Source organism: Charadrius vociferus, unplaced genomic scaffold (assembly GCF_000708025.1).
Source record: "Charadrius vociferus isolate BGI_N301 unplaced genomic scaffold, ASM70802v2 scaffold974, whole genome shotgun sequence".
Lineage (NCBI taxonomy): Eukaryota > Metazoa > Chordata > Aves > Charadriiformes > Charadriidae > Charadrius > Charadrius vociferus.
In genome coordinates, this window is record NW_009648063.1 from 239,351 (window position 1) to 251,363 (window position 12,013).

Here is a 12,013-nt window from a genome sequence, read left to right on the forward strand (position 1 = left end):
CCCGCTGCGACGTTAGCGGTGGCTGTGGGTTTCTGCCAGTCGAAAAGCTCTTGGCAGCTGCCTGTGGGGGTGTTCATCCCGTCTTTGGGGTGCTGGTGCTGTCAGCCAGCCCGTTTGCACAGGGGGTTTGTTCTGTAGGCCACATTCCTGATCCGGGCACACAATGATAAGAGAATATCACTTTTCCTTTTTTTTTTTTTTTTTATGTTCATTTTTATAAGGGAGAAGTAACTCATCATCTGTACGCAGCCTTGCTTCGATTCATGGTAGTACGTTCACCAGATGGCCACTTGCTCCGGTCACAAACGCCTCTGTCAAAGATAAAAATCAGGAGGCAGGGCACAGCCGCCAGCTGCACCAGGCAGAGCGTGTGTGACAGATGTCCGGCAAAGGAGCAGGAATTATTTAGCAAAGCTACAGCTTCAGTTTTGTAAAGTGTGAGAGGATTTCTTCTGCTGGTTTAGGGGACCGTTTTTTCCACTCTCAATTTTAAGAGAAATAATCTACTTAGATCAGTAGATCAGTAGGATGCTTCTCATCAGGACCAGAGGTTTATTTGAACTCAGGTGTGTGGAGACCTACGGGACCACAACCGAACCAGAAAAAGAGGTTTTGTTCCTCACTCCGGTATCAGCCTCTGGACTAGTTTTTTGGCAAGTCACTTGCTCTTCCTTCATGGTTGAGGTCGGGACAGACTAAATGCATGCATTAATTATGCAGTGATCGGATCCCACGAGTTTGGCCGTTTATCGCCTCTGTGAAAAAGTGGTTACTGATGCAAAGAACATGAGGAGGTTACAGGGCAGTGATTTTCCCTGTTTTCCCTCTCCTTGCTGGCAGGAGCAGCGGGTGCCTGTAGCTGGGAGGAGCAGCCTGCAGAGTGAGGTAGCTCTGGCCACGCAGGCTTGGTCCCAGGTAGTCCTGAAGGGAGAAGAAGGGTCTCTTCTGGGCTGCACGGTCTTTGCTGGTTGCTGGGCTGCTCCAAGGTGTCACTAGTTGATTGGTGCAGTGTGTTGCTGGGCAAATATTCTTGTATAACCTTAGGTCTGATATTTCTGCCATTTATGCCTTTTTTCATAACAACTGTCTAATTGTGGTTTAGTTAACAAAGCTTACATCTCTAACAGGTGCATAGCAACATACCAAAGGTCAAACTGTGGGCCTTCAATATCAGCCTAATTATTCAAGCTATGCCAACATGCTATGCCTGCATGTTTTATGTTAATTATTGTGGAAAATGCCACTGTAAATGCACTTTGGAAAAATAGTCTTTGCACAGCACTAACTCAAACTGTGCAACCTGAACTCAGTGTATAGCAGCCTTATGACACCAGCCATGATTCTTCAGAGACACGAGAAGCTTCTGAAGGTTGTGTTATCTATCTGTGGCCTGAGTCCAGTGCCTTGCTTGCCATATACATCTCTCAAGTTTTCTCAGTTTCTGTCAGACTTCAGTCAGTAGGATTAACTTCTCCAGCTGTATCACTGTTGGATTATTTCTCTTTGATCTCCTCAGGGTTTCCCAAGCTCACCAGCAGTAATGTTTTGTGACTTAATCTTTGCATAGGCTACTGAAAACCACAGATGTGTGAAAGAGACTGTAAGGTTTATAGACAATAAAGAATTGTGAGATAGAGATTAGTTTTCAATTACTTTTATTGCCATGATTGAAGACACAGTCAGGTTTTGTAATTCAGGAATTTGGCTGCAAAATGTAGTAAGGGCAAGGGTATGTATTTGAATTGCTAGGGAACTACTTAATCTGACTACTATTCTGGGGGCTAAGTTTAAACCAGAGGGAGCGCAGATGTGAGCTTTATTGGCAGCTACTGTTTATTGTATAGAAAGAATTCCCCTTCCTTGGAAAGGGCAGATAAAACAAGAATATCCTCTCAGTAAATTGTGGGAGTGAAGGATGGAGAGAAAGCTAATACATTTTATCCCCAGTTTTGTTTAGGGTAAGGGAAATTAGATTTCTTTGCTTTTCTTTCATTTCTGAACATCTTCTACCTTGTGAAGAGGGACAGGATGAAGAAAGGCTCCTGCACTTTCAGTAGGTGTAGCTGGCAGTGAAAAGTGACTGCATGGCAGCTGTGTCAGTCTTCCCAGACACAACATACTGTCCTCTGCAAGCCAAGCTGTTAATCTGAAAAAGAAATAAAAAGGAGGGGAAACCAGTTAGCTTGGAGTAAGAAAGACGAAGAAAGACAGCAAGAATAACCAAGGAAGGCAAAAACAACACAATAACATCCCTGGTGAACATGAAGCACCAGGAGAGGTGGGAACAAGAGGAGCCTTAGGAAGGTGACAACATGTCTCCCTTCATGGTGAGCAGCTCCTCTCTGCGCTGTGGGGAAGCCTTGTACCTGCGCCCGCTTGCGGAAGGCCTCCTGTGCAGCCTTCTTGTTCTCACTTTTGCCCACCCATGCTGCCAGGGCAGAGGCTTGCAGGGCTCTCCCATATGAAAAGGTCAGTTTCCAAGGCTTAGGTAGAGGGGACTGATTCATGGCATTCAGGTTGACAGAAGCCTCCTCTTCACTCTGACCTCCAGACAGGAAGCAGATTCCTGCAAGAAAAAGGTTTTGAGGCTTAGAAACAATACTTCAGCCACCACAGTCCCTGACCTTTACGTGCCAGAGGACCGAGCGTGTCTGATGTAGGAGCAAGGCCACCAAGAGTCACAGTGTGAATGAATACATAGGAATGAATAAGGAATCACCAGGAACGGCAGCAGGAACGGTGCGGAGAAGAGTAGTAACAGTTGCTACGGCTACATCCTGAGGGGTGTACTTCTTGGGGCAGGAGTGCCCAGCTGTCACCATGTTGGGTTTCAGCAGTGTCCCTTCCAGGTACACATGGTGATCATTCAAGGCCTTGTAGACAGCAGCCAGAACCTGAAAACAGGAGGATTGAATACAGACCTCTGCTCAAATCTTCACCTCAGCCTGCTGTGGAAAGACAGCTTATTGCTTGGGAGTGTAAGACAATCAAATTGAACTTTGCTTTCTCGTGAAATTTATCACAGGGGTTGCAGCCCTGGAGAAACCACTACTTTTGAGATCACCAGGATACCACTTTTCCTATTTGCTGGATTTGTCCCTACAAACTGAGGTAATGAAAGAGGGGTAGGTTTTTTTGCTCCCAATCCATCTTTTTGAGATTGAGAATGCTTATAGTGGCAGTTTGAGTGAAAATCCAAAAGCATGGATTATAATCTTGCATTTGCTATTAACTAATTATTTGACCGTGAGCAACTTATTTTTGTAATGCAGTTATGAGGTACCTTTTTGGTCAAAGCTCTTTGAGATCTGTGAACGCTAACTCTGCATAAGATTATCTACTGATTTGTGAAGGGGAGGAGAGGGGCAGGAATCTCTTACCTTTTCTGTGACGTACTGGCAGCGCTGGAGATCATGGTCTCCATCAGGCAAGATTTCTGGCTCCACAATGGGCACTAAGCCATGCTAAGAAAAGAAAAACAGGGAAGTTTTTGGGAGTTTGGAAGAAAAACTGTCCTTGTCTACCCTGAATTTGGTGGTATTCTTTCTTGCTGTGCTGCCCTTCTTCAGCTTTCCCAAAACCCTCACCGAGATCTGCCTTTCAAGTTACCTAGCATTTTATCACAGGGAACAGTGAGCAGGGGCAACAGCATCTGAGGAAAGGTTGCTGGAGGGTAGATACCTGCTGGCAGATGCTGGCATAGCGTGCCAAAGTGTTGGCGTTCTCTTGGATGGCAAGTTGAGAGGGTGTTGTGCTGGTGATCTTCAGCACTGCACGCCACTTGCCAAAGTCAGCACCATCTTTCTTGTATTGGGCACAGCGCTCAGCTAGTCCATCCAGCCCTGCAGATGAAAGAACAGTGTTCCACTAGTAACAGTTCTTCGGGACATAGCTATGAAAAGTACCGTGACACCAGCCAAGGCTGTGGCTCAAGTGAGTCACCCTATGGCTTTTGCTGTACCAGTCATAGCTTAGGCTCCTTAGATCTCTCCTTACCTTGGATGGTGGTTTCTCCGTTTGTTCCTGCTAGGGGTGCTGTGCCTTTATCCAGCTGTTGAGACCAGGAAAACAGGAAGGGTTACACAGAGATGAAGATCAGTCTCATCCTTATTTTCTTACTAATGGCTAGTCTGTCTTTGTAGACTGACTGAGTAAAGTATGGATCTGAACATGCTAAGGGTACAAACGAGGGAAATGTTGGAGCAAAGGGGAAGAAAAGGAGTGAATTGTGTAAGAGGAAGGGTCAACATGCAGATAGCTGCAGAGAATGGCTCAAGAGCTCTGTCAGATGCAGAAAAGACTGGATTTAGGTTACTTCACAGAGGGATTTAATTGCAGTGAACAGTGAGTAGATGGGAGTTGGTGGATGAAAAGTTTCTGCATCAAGTGCAAATGTGCCCCTGGTTAGTTGTACAAAAGTGATGCAGAGAATGGTGGCAGAGATCCTCTAGTGATTTTAAAACCAAGCACAAAAAAAGAAAAAAAAAATGTTTGGAAGGAGAGAGTGCAGCCCATAGGTAATTTTCACTGGAGATGGGGTTGGATTATGCTGCCAGCCAGACATGTACAGATACTCACCTTTATTCCCACCACAATGCCTTTTTCTTTGATGAGAGCTGGAAATGGCTTTCCACTGCTGTCTTTCTGATAGAGAGTCTCGTGGAAGAGGATCACTCCCCCAATGTTCTGGTTGATGGAAGCATCTGAAGAGAAGAGGATCTCCCGAAAAGCCCGGCGATTCTCCTCTGTGTTCTCCACATTGATCCTCTGCAGCCTGTTCCCCATGGTACCTAGTGAGATGGACAAAGGTCAAATGGAGAGGTGTTAGGCCTGGCTGGCCTTCTGGTCCCAGTATGTAGTAATTAGGGGCTTCAGTTCGGAGCTTCCCTTCTCAACCCATAGTTTGTCACCTTTTGTTGCTGTAGATGCACACTGCCTCACTGAGTTAGTTGTTCCTGGTCAGTCAACAGGTTTTTAATGTTTTTAATTTACTCCACTGATTTCAAAGATGAAGCAAAATTAAGAGAAGAAGTCTTGGGTACTGCTAATTGATTGATATCCAGAACTCACCCACTGATTCATCTGCAGCTAAGATCCCCTTTCCTGAAGCCACAATCCTCTGAGCAATGTCTGAAAGAGCTTTCTTCTGCTCTGGAGACAGTGCTGGGAATTGGTGGGTCATGTTGACGTACCTGTGGAAGAGGTTACAAGCTGAGGGACACTGTATACACAAACTGTGAACTAGAGACACCACTTGGGTATTTCGATTGGAGGGCTCTCGGAGCTTGTTTGGTCCACGTTATCACAGACACATGCCCAGAAATCCATTTGAGTTCGTTTTGGCTTCGTGTGTCTGGCAAAAGCAGAAGACAGAAATGCAGGAGCCACATCCTAACACATCTTTCCAGAGCCAAAGTGGGGAAGACTCTACATTTTACGTGGGTTTGCTCAGAGACTAAAGGAAGGCCAGTCTGTCATAAAAGCTTGCACCAAGCTAACAAATGTGCTAATTGCAGGCTCTGCAAACTTCTTTGCTAAGCACATTGGACTTTTTGGTCCCAGTCAGAAGAATGCCAATTATCACATTGCTTACCTTTACGCTTTTCCTAACAATGCCCTCTCCCATTCCCTGGACTGTGTTGGCAGTATTTGCTACTTTGTCTAGTGGACTTCACATCCCCACCATTGTGCCTTGTTTTGTAATTCTCTCCTCCCCATGTGTTATCATGGGATGTTTTATTGGCATGTTTTATCTGTGTGTGGTAAATCCTCAAGATGAATTGTTAAAAACAACACAAAAGATCTCCAATACTAAGTTTGCCTCCAGAGGGGCAGGCCTCTGGGCAACATCTGCATTTTCTATTCCCAAACTCAGACTTAGAGGGCAGTGATAACATCCCATTTCCCATTTCACCACGTGCCAGAGATGGCCAGCAAATGTGTCTCCCCATGTAAGCATGTACACATATTATGTTGCCAGGCAATCCTTATCTTGCCCTCCCTGCTGAAGGGCGTAATGGGGAGAAGGGGTCAGGGGCCTGGCTGCTACTCATCATAGGGTAGATGCCAGCATCATTGGAGTTCTGTGCGCCATGCCAAATGGTGCCAAAATTTTCTGGCAACAATACTATCATAGTACTGTGACAGCTATAAATCTGCATCTCTGATTTATTGTTGAAGGTACTTTTTGTATTGGTGATGTTACTGTGCAAGATTCAAATGGCACTGTCTGCCAATACAGACCAGTTAGATTCAGTGTCCAGATGTCTGCTTTACCTTTTTGTGAGTTGTTTGAGAATAGAATTCATCCTATGCAACTTATCAATGGTGAGTCATTCTAGGTTTAGAGGGAATTTGAAGGAGTGAATGATGAAGACTGCATCAAATGAGAGAGGGTTCCCTCCTTTTCCAAGCGCTGAAATGCCTTCCTGTGGTCCTGCAAAAGCAGGCTTTGCTCAACTCCCCTCTCTGTATGCCAGGCTGTGGCCAGACCTCTGGGAAACATCCTTCTGCTGTGATGACTGCAACTCCATCACTCCCAGTTCTTACCCTGTTTGGCCCACCTAGAAGAACTTGAAGAGCTATGGTTTATGCTGCATAGCTAATTAAGTTCACCTCTAACCCTCCTTATCCCTCACCTGCTTTCTGTGTCTGATATGTCTCTTAGAAATCTAAGAAACTGGCTTCTTATTATGAATACTGTAATAATAGTTTGTGTTGCGAGCACTTCAGTCAAAACCATAACACTGTTAAATACATTGCTTTGCAAAATGATGAGGAATCATTCCAGTAGTTCACAGTCCTTGTGGAAAAGCCTGGGAAATTGTGATCTGGCAAGAATATGATCTTGTCCAAGGTCAAAGCTAATGAATTGCTAAATCAGTAATGGGGTTTCAGAGTTGCTGTTTGGAGGTGTGCTGCAGCATGAGTAGGTTTCTCCAGATAATCTTTAATCCAGCAAGCTGAATTACAAGATCATCAGTCACTCTAGTTATGTTATTATGGGTATACTTTCTCTCCAGCAATGCAAGAAGCAATGAGACTAATGTCTGTTGTATCTTGCTTGTTTCCAGTGTTTGCATAAAGATAACAAAGAGACAGTTATCACTCAAAACCAGCCTGCAAGGCAAATTGCCAAAATACAGAAATACAAGTTTTCAGTGGATAAAGCTGGTTCAAGTGAATACTCTGAGAGACTGAAACAATACAGTGTAGTTCCACAATGATGAATTGGAACTCATCAGATTAGTTCCAGTTTCCATGTGAGTATCTTACTGAGTGTGAAGGAATAGGTGGATATTTGCCAAAAGGCTCCCAAAAATGATCTGTAAGGCCATGGTGAGTGGTTCCCAGCTACCCTGCTGAGCTACAAGGACGAATAAAATACACAGTGAAGAAATGGTGAAGAATTGAGTGCAAAAGAGCAGTTATAAGGCTAATGATAGCTCTAAGATCTAGAATGTTCAAGATCTCTTGATTTAAGACTTTATTTTTCTGTGATTCTTTCATGAGGAGCATAATCTCTGAGGATCTTCCCTGCTGGATTCAGAAAGGGCGTCTCTGCTGTAAGGTACTGTTCTGAGCATTTAAAGGGGAGTGGAGAAGTCTTACACTTCATGAACACTTCATGAACACTTCATACAGCTGCCTTGTAAAGAGTAAGCTCCCACCACATCCACATAAACATTTACTTTTCCTGTTAAAGAGCTGAATATGTCATCTTATAGGTCCTGAGGAAAAACAGTTGTGCCCAGGCTGCCAAAGCTGCACAGCTCATTTCATTCTTCCAAGAACGAAGCCTATTTGCCTTATTATTCTGCTTTATTTGTTTAATTTGACAACTTTTCCAGGCAGAAAAAATCTCAAAGGAACTCTGTTCTCAGTAACAGTATCTAAAAGTTGTCCCACCACTAAAGTTTTTCAAAAAGTTTTATTTTTATTTACCCATTTTAGGCTGTGGACTGGTATCATAGTGTGATATGTGATTTCACATTGATTTGGCATTTTATGAATACAGTATTTTCTGCTTGTGTAACTGCTTATGTAACATTTTTTAAAAGTGGAAGAAAAACCAAAATAAAACTGCAGAGAATGCACAAAAAACCCCAGCTTTATGGCTACCTTGAGTGTTTTGTTGGGCTTCAGCAGCTCCTTAAGCAAACAAAGTTCTTTGTTCAGCCCACAGCCTGTGACCATCAGGAGGTGGGGGTGGGGGAAAAAGGGACAGCACAGTTGTAAAAGTAAATATTGTACTGCTGGAGTCTCAAGTTTTTCTCAGCTACCATAATGGACGACTGCAGGGGAAATATCTTCATGGATATCAGCACAAGCACTGCACCTGTTAATATTAATAGTGAGAACCAAAGGGCAGAGGCAAGACCAAACAGCAGAAGGAACAAACTGTTGCATTCCACTTCAGGTCAGCTTAGAAACACTAGCTGGCAACTTTTCTTTCCAGCCACCTTAAGTGACTGGCATCTTCTAATCTTACAGAAAATCTCACCTGAGTCCTGGTTTGCAGATGTGATAAGATTGGATTAGAATCTAAGTTTTTCTCTTGGGTCTCTTCGTTGCCTTCTTTTATAAAATTGGTTCCAAAAGTGCAGGACCAAACTCTCAAGATAGAGTTTGTATCCCACGCATATAGCTTTTCCTGTTCAGTTACTAGTAAACGCAGCCCTTCAACATTGTCTCTGACAGTTAGCAATACAAACCACATATGCATGTCATTGCACTGTGCACACAAGAGATTCTGCCTCCAACAAGCAGGGTTTGAAGAAGCAAAAGTTGTATAGATAAATACATAAATACAGTTGACAGGGAGAATGAAAAGCATTGAAAAATTCAGCCCATCACATGTAGGCACAGTTGTGACCTGAGTGGATTTACTCCTCATTTACACTTGCAGGCATAGGAGACACAGATACATAACGGGTTATGCACCTTATATTCTCATTACAATGGATAAATCTATTTATTGGCCTCACTTGTCTATGGAGCTCCATTAAAAAGCTATTTCTAAGTAAGTCAGGTAACTTGGACATTGGGCAAACTGAAAGGTATGAACGGCTGGGCAAGCCTGGCCCCATCCTGCTGACGGGGCACATTCTTATCTAGACACCAAGCTGGCAGAACTAGTTGATATGCTTGATTGCTGAGCAGCCATCCAGAGGAGCCTGGACAAGGGGTGGGAAGAGACCAACAGGAGCACCATGAAGTTCAGCCAGGACAAATGCCCAGCCGTTGCCTGGGGGGCAGAGCCCTGGCAGTGATCCCACCAGGGCTATTGGGACAGGGGAACAGCTGTTTGGAGAAGGCTCAAGGCCCTGCCAGGCAATGAGCTGAAGAGGGGCCAGCAACAAGGGCCAGCAGCATCCTGTGTGAGCAGGGGTCTAGCCCAGGGAGCCAGGGGAGGACATGAATTATCCCCCTCTGCTCAGCAGTCTACATCACACGTGGGTACTGCATCCAATGTTGGCCCACTGCAGTACAGGAAAGATATTGACAAACTGGAGTGAGTTCAGCAGATGCCACTGAGAAGATCGGGGGCTGAAGCACTTGCTCTGCAAGGAGAAGGCTGCAGAGCTGGTGCTAGTTCAGCCTTGAGCAGAGATGGCTTTGGGGGCATGTCTCAGCAACCCCCAATACCTACAGAGTGGTGATCGAAGGGGCGGAGCCAGAGAATTATTTTTCACTATTGGGACAGCCAAGCAGTGGAGCAGAGTGATAGAGTGGCTGTGGTGTCTCCATCCTTGTCAAGACCCCCCTGAAAGCTGTGAGCAGCCTGGTCTGTCCTTGCTTTGTGCAGGAGGTTGGACTACAGACCTCCTAGTGTCCTTTTCAGCCTGAATTACCCTGTGATTCTGTGTGAGTACTTGCTTTATGGAGTGGAAGTGGCAGTTGTGCCTCCTGTATGTATGAAGGAGCTCTGAGGGAAGAAGAGGATGTTTCTCCCTTCATCTTTCCAGTGGGAGTGACGGTTTCAGTATAGCAAAATGTTTCATTTCTGGGTTCTAAAGTCAGTCAAGGGTATAGGACAAAAGAGATATTCAGACTTTTGTCACCTAGAAAAAACAGCAGATTTTTTTGATTGACATACTAATTTCACCACTTTGATAGGTCCTTTGGGGCACATATGGTGGTAAATTGCCTGGTTGGTTTTTGCTCTCTCTCTTATGTGGGTAGAACAAGTTTTTTTTCCATCTTCATGCTCTGTCTAGGGACCTTGCTTCAATATCCTATCTCAAGTCTATGGGAGTATGCGAGACCTGCAGTTCACTGTCCTGATTCCCACATTAGCCTCAGAGCTATACTCAAGCCCTGAGCAAATGTACCCCCGTTTCATCCCTCTAGCAAGTATGGAAGGAGGTTACATACTCAGGGACCTGGCCTCTGCAGTCAGTACAAAGCACTCCTGGAGTGCTCACGATGGCTAGACATGGCGGAGGTGGCAAGAAACTGGTTTCTTGGAAGTAAGCGTGGTCATTAGGGTGAAACTGCTTCTGTCTCAGGGCTGGGCTGTTCTCAGAGAAGGTAAAAAAATGCTGTCAGATTTGCACAGGAATTCAAGTCCTGTAATGGCAGCAGGGGAAGCTGGGGGAAGTGGTGGTCACGGTTTCAGGTGGTCTGAATAGTTTTGGGTGCCAGGCACATGGGATAGTTGAGAAAGTGATGGAGGATCACAGACTCAGTGAGGATTTGAGTTTGTTGAGCAATTTGCTGAAGCTGGCTGTTCACAACTTGAAAGGTTACAGCCTAATGCAAGAGCAGTTTTTAGTTTCCTGCGCTGCAGAATAGCTTACATCCCCCTGCCAAAGAATCTTATCCACACTACTGCACTAATACTTCAGAAGAAGCTGCACAATGAACATTCAGTAATTACACTTCTGTTAGTATTGGTGTTTGTCAGGAGCAGCTGCATTCTCCAGTCATTCTCCCATCTCCTTGCAAAACGTATATTTATGTACTCCACAAGCATAAACAAACACATACAAAACAAAGCAGTAAGGAAATGATCCAGGTATGTTATTGCTCTAGTCCTCTTAGACTAAGGATTCACTTACTCCAGGAGTTCTGAGTGACTAAGCTAAGTTAGAAAGCCAGTGTTAGCAGCAAATGGGTCACATTGGAAGATCACTGCAGAATAGCTGAGTGCTTATTTCTTGCAAGCTGTTCCTGGAACAAAAAAATAAAAACAAAACCAAAAACAACTCCCCAAGCCCACTTTAGATAAACACATTGTGTCTCAGCTGTTGATATCTATACCACCTTTACAGTTTAGAAATGAAATTATTATACTTACTTGTTTGTGGACAGTGCCTCTGCTGCTACAAGCTTCTGCTGAGGTGGTTGCAGGCGAAGAGACCTGGTCCTTCTAATCACTAACTTTTATAAAATTCTTCACAGGTTTTTTTTTTTTTTTTTTCCTCCTCTCCTTCATTCTCCCTCCTCCCAGGCTGGTTGGGGAGGTGTCATTGCTCGAGGTCAGTCATTGGCTATCAGACCATAACCACGCACAACCAACGGGACCTAGTCTCACTCCCCGTGTTCCTCCCCTTTTCCCTCCCCTGTATATATATAAGGCCATTCATGATGTGGTGAAACTGAGATGTTTTCCAGTTATTTCAAGTTATTCCTCCTCTTTGTAAAACCGACTGAAAAGACCTACAAGAGGAACCATGGCAATTGTTTACAGGGATCTTGGGCATAACTTTCAATTTAGAGTTAGATCTTCTGGAAGCTTATACTTAGGAAATTAAACAGTGCAGGAAGGAAGAGTAGAAAACAAAATGCAGAAATAATGCAACAGATCCTTAACTGACATAAGTTACTGTCACCTCAGTGGCTCTCCTAGGTGTTACAATGATTTTCCTCACTTGAAAATTTAGCACAGAAACATTTTTCCCCTTTCCAATTAGTATATAGAAAAGCAAAATGCAATGCTACAGTATCAGGGTTAATGAAACTGCAAATTCTGACTTCCTTTAATGCAGTATGTGTGTGACAGTGACGG

The 12,013-nt window shown here is 44.3% G+C and overlaps 2 protein-coding genes across 2 annotated transcripts in view; both read right to left on the minus strand.

Moving 5' to 3' along the window:
• Positions 1 to 677, minus strand: part of MRPL50 (mitochondrial ribosomal protein L50) — a 2,146-nt gene extending 1,469 nt beyond the window's left edge. The window contains exon 1 of the mRNA XM_009883811.1: positions 583 to 677. Within this exon, the coding sequence (XP_009882113.1) occupies positions 583 to 677 (95 nt within the window). The remainder of the gene's footprint in view (positions 1 to 582) is intronic.
• Positions 678 to 1,643: 966 nt separating this feature from the next.
• On the minus strand, positions 1,644 to 11,401 carry ALDOB (aldolase B, fructose-bisphosphate). Its single transcript, XM_009883807.1, has 9 exons — positions 11,303 to 11,401; positions 5,071 to 5,192; positions 4,579 to 4,790; positions 3,997 to 4,051; positions 3,682 to 3,842; positions 3,381 to 3,464; positions 2,720 to 2,894; positions 2,367 to 2,566; positions 1,644 to 2,146 (listed from the first exon to the last, which is right to left on the minus strand). Exons 2-9 carry the CDS (start codon positions 5,180 to 5,182, stop codon positions 2,051 to 2,053), a joined length of 1,095 nt encoding a protein of 364 aa, XP_009882109.1. The 5' UTR covers positions 5,183 to 5,192; positions 11,303 to 11,401; the 3' UTR covers positions 1,644 to 2,050.
• Between the last annotated feature and the right edge of the window lie 612 nt (positions 11,402 to 12,013).